Below are 5,775 nucleotides of genomic sequence, written 5' to 3'. Positions count from 1 at the left end.
TGTTATTTTGTAAATGATGTTGGTACTGTGTGATTCTAAATAATTTTTGTTTAGTAATGATTTTAATTTAGGACCGGGTTTTTGAGCCGTCTCCAAGCATTATTAGTCTCAAAGTGGGTTTCTCGTCATCGAACATGTAACGGAAGTAAAGACCCAGAGTTGCTCTGAATATTTACAAATTCTTCAAGGTAAGGTTGTCAGATAATACGTGTAACAGAAGTAAAGACCCAGAGTTGCTGTGAATAGTTACACATTCTTCAAGGTAAGGTTGTCAGATAATACATGTAACAGAAGCAAAGACCCAGAGTTGCTCTGAATATTTACTCATTTTTCATTCAGGTAGAGGTATTTCATTTATACTTCAATCAATTTCAACAAACGCTTTATGAATACAGTCAAATATTAAGTAGTTAACCTTACCTTTAAGCCATAATATAGTAGGTTGTGTGAATGACACCTTTACTATCTTATTAAATGTACAGTAGAAGAATGATAAACTTAGCCAATGTATTAAAGACCTTGACAGACTGGGAACCAAGAGGTAAAGAATCTAAGAATAGTGTGTACGTGTACAAAAAAATCTATCTAGCGTTCAAATAAATATGTTAAATTATTGTACTAAATATTGGTTTTCACGACTGCTTAGTCACAGAGATTTGTAGGATATCAATCAGTTTAAATTCTTTGAAACAAAATAACAAATTTGATTTTTTAAAAAGGCACCCACTTATATTACAAACAATATGAAGTTTTGAGACAGCTATTTGTAGGACAATAGATTTATTTCTGTGCAACGTTTCGTTTCTAGCATTTGTAACTTAAATTGTTATTAGAAATTAGGAAATTGTTATTAGAAAAGACAAAGAAATGTATGTGAAGGTTATGAAAACAACAAACGTCTAAAAGTTTCGGTGAATGAAAGTTTGTTGAATTTCGCGCAAAGCTACTTGAGGGTTATCTGCGCTAATAAAACTTGTTTGAGATATTTAAAATGCGGAAAAATTATATAGAGGACGTAATAAATTATGGTAATATTGCTTACATTTCGAACCTAAACCCTTCTCCAAAAGACTTTATTCTAGCAAATAACTTGAACAAATAAACTACAGTTTGTTTGTTTGTAATTAAGCATAAAGCTACAAAATGGGCTCACTGTGCTCTGCCCACCACGGGTATCGAAACCCGGTTTCTAACGTTGTAAATCCGTAAACATACCGCTGTGGCACTGGGGTAAGATACTAGTATGGACACAATCTTGTATCCTTTTCAGTCTGACGTTAGCTTCTGAAGAAAGCGAAAACCCCACTTTTAGAATAGGGTTATCTTTCTTTCGATAATGGTTAATCCAGATTACCCAGAAATTAGCTCTGATAATCGGAAATTGAAATTTAACAATAGATAATACAAAACTTTCTATGGGTATCGGAAATAAACACTTCTTGCTAAGAAATTTTCGTTCGTCTCCTATACGACTACTATTAGCAAAATAGCGGGATTGACCATCACTTTCATAATGTAAGCACATTTGGAACTGAAAAGCGCATGCAGCAGTATATTTCGGGGTTAAAACTTTGACTTTACGATACGCAGCCCAGCACGCTAATTACAAGATCACATCCTACTCTTTACAAAGCTTATCGTAGTTATTAGTTGTTAATATGGCTGGACCGAAAAGAACAGCAGCAGCAACAACAACAAAAACACGTGAAAGTTTGATTTTATAGACATCTTATAGACAATTGTATGTTTCTCTGTTTTGTGAACAACTGTATTGTTCCCTGTTTCGTGGACAAATGTATTTTCCCCCGTTTTGTATCATTACAGGTCTACCAAGTTTGATTTAGAAACAACTTATAGTAGTAGACATTTCCTTTATAAATTTAAGCTGTGAATATCCATATAAACATATATATACTGTATACCAATAAATCATAGAAAGGTAAGAAAAAATACATTTATTTTTCTGGAGTTTTCACTATACATAGAGTCCTTAAAGTAATTAAAAAGTCATTATTTCGCTCAAATTATTTTAACAAGCAGTAATACTATATTTTGATTTAACAGATTCGGAAGAAGTCTTTATAAGAGCTTCAACGCCGAAAACCACGTGGATCCCAAAACGTTTGAGATGGTATGTCCCGTGTACTCCTAACTCTTAATGAAATGTCACTAAAAAGTGGTACTCGTATTACAGTGTTGTGGGTTTTATTGACAAGTGTTTCGCATTCTTTTATGTGTTTAGTAATTGCTTTTATAGATATTGAGATTGAAACACTACAGCTACTCCACCAGTAGCTAAACGAACAGTTTCCACGATAATATAACTCACATTGATACATTACAGATACTCCCCCATTGTGGAACTTTAAGTAACTGTTAGTCTGCTGGTGGATTATACTGTAGTGTTTCAATGTGAGTTACATTATCGTGGAAACTGTCCGTTGAACTTCTTTGGGAGTATCTGTAATGTTTCAATGTGAGTTACAATATCGTGGAAACTGTTCGTTGAGCTTCTTTGGGAGTATCTGTAATGTTTCAATGTGAGTTACATTATCGTGGAAACTGTCCGTTGAGCTTATTTTTGAGTATCTGTAATGTTTCAATGTGACTTACATTATCGTGGAAACTGTTCGTTGAGCTATTGGTGGAGTATCTGTAATATATCAATGTGAGTTATATTATCGTGAAAACTGTTCGTTTAGCTGCCATGAACTTTAGAAGGTAAAGTCTTTTTTACGATTAATCTAATGTTTGAAATTAATTAAGTATACTTTTTATCATGATGTTGTAAATGATGTTTTATCTCTTCATTGGTTGGTACTTTATGTGGTTTAGTGCACACCGAACGTATCGAAACTATAGTGAGTTTATTGTACTTACGAATCTTTTACATTTTTTCAAAGATACCTTGGACATAGAGGACTGGTATTTTTAATTTCCTTGCTGCTTATTTTTGGCTTATTTTCTTTACTGTCTTCTTTATCAAGTGTTCAAGTGACATCTATTGTCAAGGAAGGAGCATGATGTGCTTTTCATTACTCTTCTGAGCATCTTCCGTATCACAGGTCTTGCTTATTCCAAAGACTTAGCAGCCCATGACGCCCGTCTTTACATCTTTATAGTGATGTAATCTATAATCATTATATTTATCGATTTCTGTGGGATTTCTCTAAAATATTGTAGTATTTTGGTGGTCGTCGTGTTCATGATAGAAAACTGTTGTAGTGATGGTAGTGGTAATCTCATATAGTAAGATGTTCAAGTATTGAAAATTAACTTATGTTCAAGTAGAAATATGAAACTAAGTTATATTAGACTAATCATGACAAGACCTATGCCTTCATAATTTCAGATATTAGACTAATCATGACAAGACCTATGCCTTCATAATTTCAGATATTAGACTAATCATGACAAGACCTATGCCTTCATATTTTCAGATATTAGACTAATCATGACAAGACCTATGCCTTCTTAATTTCTGATATTGGACGAAGCGCGTCAACAAATGTACCTACCTGTTTGATTTTCAATTACTCCTAGAAACATTGCCACAGTTAAAGAGAGCCCAAGAAATTTTCAACAACTGTTATTTTTGAAATGTTTTCCAGTTTATTTTCGTTTTCACATTTTTTTTGGTGTTATTTTATTAACTTTTCCGATTTCGATAAGTATTACTTGCTAAAGTTTATAAAGCATCACCTAGTAAGTGGTAGAAAATGTTTTAAAATGTAGTGAACAGTTCACAAGAAAACAAGAATAGACACCAATTATAAGCTATGAACTTACATAAAATATCAATGAAACTCTGCATCGTCACGTACCTTTATGGAGGGCTGGATATCGAAGTTAAATGATGCAAGAGGTCAAAAATAATCGTATTCCCCTTCTTAAATATTTTTCAATTATTCTTTGATCAGAGAGCGCTGCTGATTAGCTGCCTTCCCTCTGGTCAGTAGTTCAAATTAGGGAAGAGGGCAGATAACCTTAGTGTAAGTCTTTTATTAATGCCTTTTAGACATTAAAGAGGGTATATTTAAATTGGAATTTCAAAATGTACAAAAGAAAAAGTATTAAGCTTCTTACTTAGCTCAGTGAGAGATTTAAGAGAAGAAACGTGAAAAGGATTTTTCTTCTTCTATTGAAAATAAAACTTATTTCAAATTAACAAAATGAAGATGGCTTTGGAGATAGGTCCAAACGTCAAGTTCGAGGTCTGTTATCGTATTTTCCTAATAGAATATGAAGGTTGAAAGAATCTTGAAGAGAGCTTCGAACAATCTTGTTAGTTGTCTTGAAAGCTTCGAACAGATTTTAGAAATCGCGTTAAATAAGATTATTATATTAGTTATAACACACAATGTAGAAAATATATTTTGAAAAGAAACATTTATAATGAGAGTTTTTACTCTTTCCTTTAAAGATTATGACATATTCAACGGATTTGAAAAAAATATGCTTTTGTTTTCACAGCAGAACTATAATACTGTTACACAAAGTATATTTGAGATCTATTTGAAGCCTTCAAGCTGACTTTTTATAGTATTCAGTTTTTAACATTCTAAAATTTACATAGCTATTTTAGGCTTGAAAACCCCTACTAATGGAAAACAGAGTACTGAAGAAGCTTTCTAAATGGCTTAGCCAATTTGTTTTTCCTAGACAGTGTAAAAATTACTGGAAAAAAAAGAAGCCATTTTTTTCAGGCCCAACTAACTGTGTTTTTTAATCGTAGTTATCCTGCCTTCATAGTGTCGTATTTTAACTCTTTATTAATAATCTTAGAACAGTTAATAATGCAAAATACAATGGTATTTTCAACCTGAACGACACGACTTGAGCTAAACAATCAGTTTAGAGATCCCTAAGGTTTAATTACAACCCCCCCAAAATTTATACCAGAGGGAGGGTAGCTGGTCAGCAGCATCCACCGTCCAATTTTTAGTTACTCTTAACTAAATAATAGGATTGACTATTACAACTATAATTCCTTCAGATTGCGGATCGTGTTCAACAACATATAACAGGCCAAATTTTGGACTTTCCCATTCTCAGCCCAATACGCTAACAACTAAGCCACATCGTACAATTGGGGAAAAAGAATCTAAAGCCTGTAATTGTAGCTATCAAAATGTTTTCACATGGATGAAGTATCATAAGGAACTTTTACAGAAATTATGCAGTAACGATTGGTGATTTTATCACTGCCAAGCATATTTGTAAATCATGTTTGTGTATATTATTTAATATATCTATGTAGCTTAGCATTCAGTGATCGCACTTTTTATTGATATATACATATATATATATATATAAACTACACTGTCAATATTAATCTAAAGTTTTATTTTTTCCTTGTAGATTTTGGACCAACCTGACGATAGTCGTCGATAATCAAAAGACGTTCTGAATGGAAACTACCTTAATTTTTGTCTCCAAATAAATATGTTTTTCATGGCTTATTAGGGCTTTGCTGGTTGTTTAAAAGTCGATACAATTAAACTATGTAGTTAAATACAACTTGTATGTATAATGGTGAATAAATGACAAGCATTTAAACAAAACGTAGTTTCTTTTGCCAGTATTTTGTGAATCATATTTTGGGCAAAATTAAAACAAAGTCAAACCATTATTATTTTTCTCATATTAAAAAAGTAAAAGATTTTTGACTGAATGTTTAACCAAAGACAAAATTAATTAATCTAGTTCGTTCCCATAGATTTTTATTATCATTAGATGGCACTGAGTGCATTATTAGTATTATTAAGGAACATA

The 5,775-nt window shown here is 32.2% G+C and overlaps 1 protein-coding gene across 1 annotated transcript in view; it reads left to right on the top strand.

The window, feature by feature from the left end:
- Positions 1 to 5,564, top strand: part of LOC111085224 (neuropeptide F-like) — a 7,549-nt gene extending 1,985 nt beyond the window's left edge. Inside the window, exons 2-3 of the mRNA XM_022382821.1 lie at positions 2,065 to 2,131; positions 5,362 to 5,564. Coding sequence (XP_022238529.1) covers positions 2,065 to 2,131; positions 5,362 to 5,394 — 100 coding nt within the window. The 3' untranslated portion in view covers positions 5,395 to 5,564. The remainder of the gene's footprint in view (positions 1 to 2,064; positions 2,132 to 5,361) is intronic.
- The last annotated feature ends 211 nt before the right edge of the window (positions 5,565 to 5,775 follow it).

This window comes from Limulus polyphemus, unplaced genomic scaffold, assembly GCF_000517525.1.
Source record: "Limulus polyphemus unplaced genomic scaffold, Limulus_polyphemus-2.1.2 Scaffold280, whole genome shotgun sequence".
NCBI classification, from domain to species: domain Eukaryota; kingdom Metazoa; phylum Arthropoda; class Merostomata; order Xiphosura; family Limulidae; genus Limulus; species Limulus polyphemus.
This window is presented reverse-complemented; position numbering and strand designations above follow the sequence as displayed.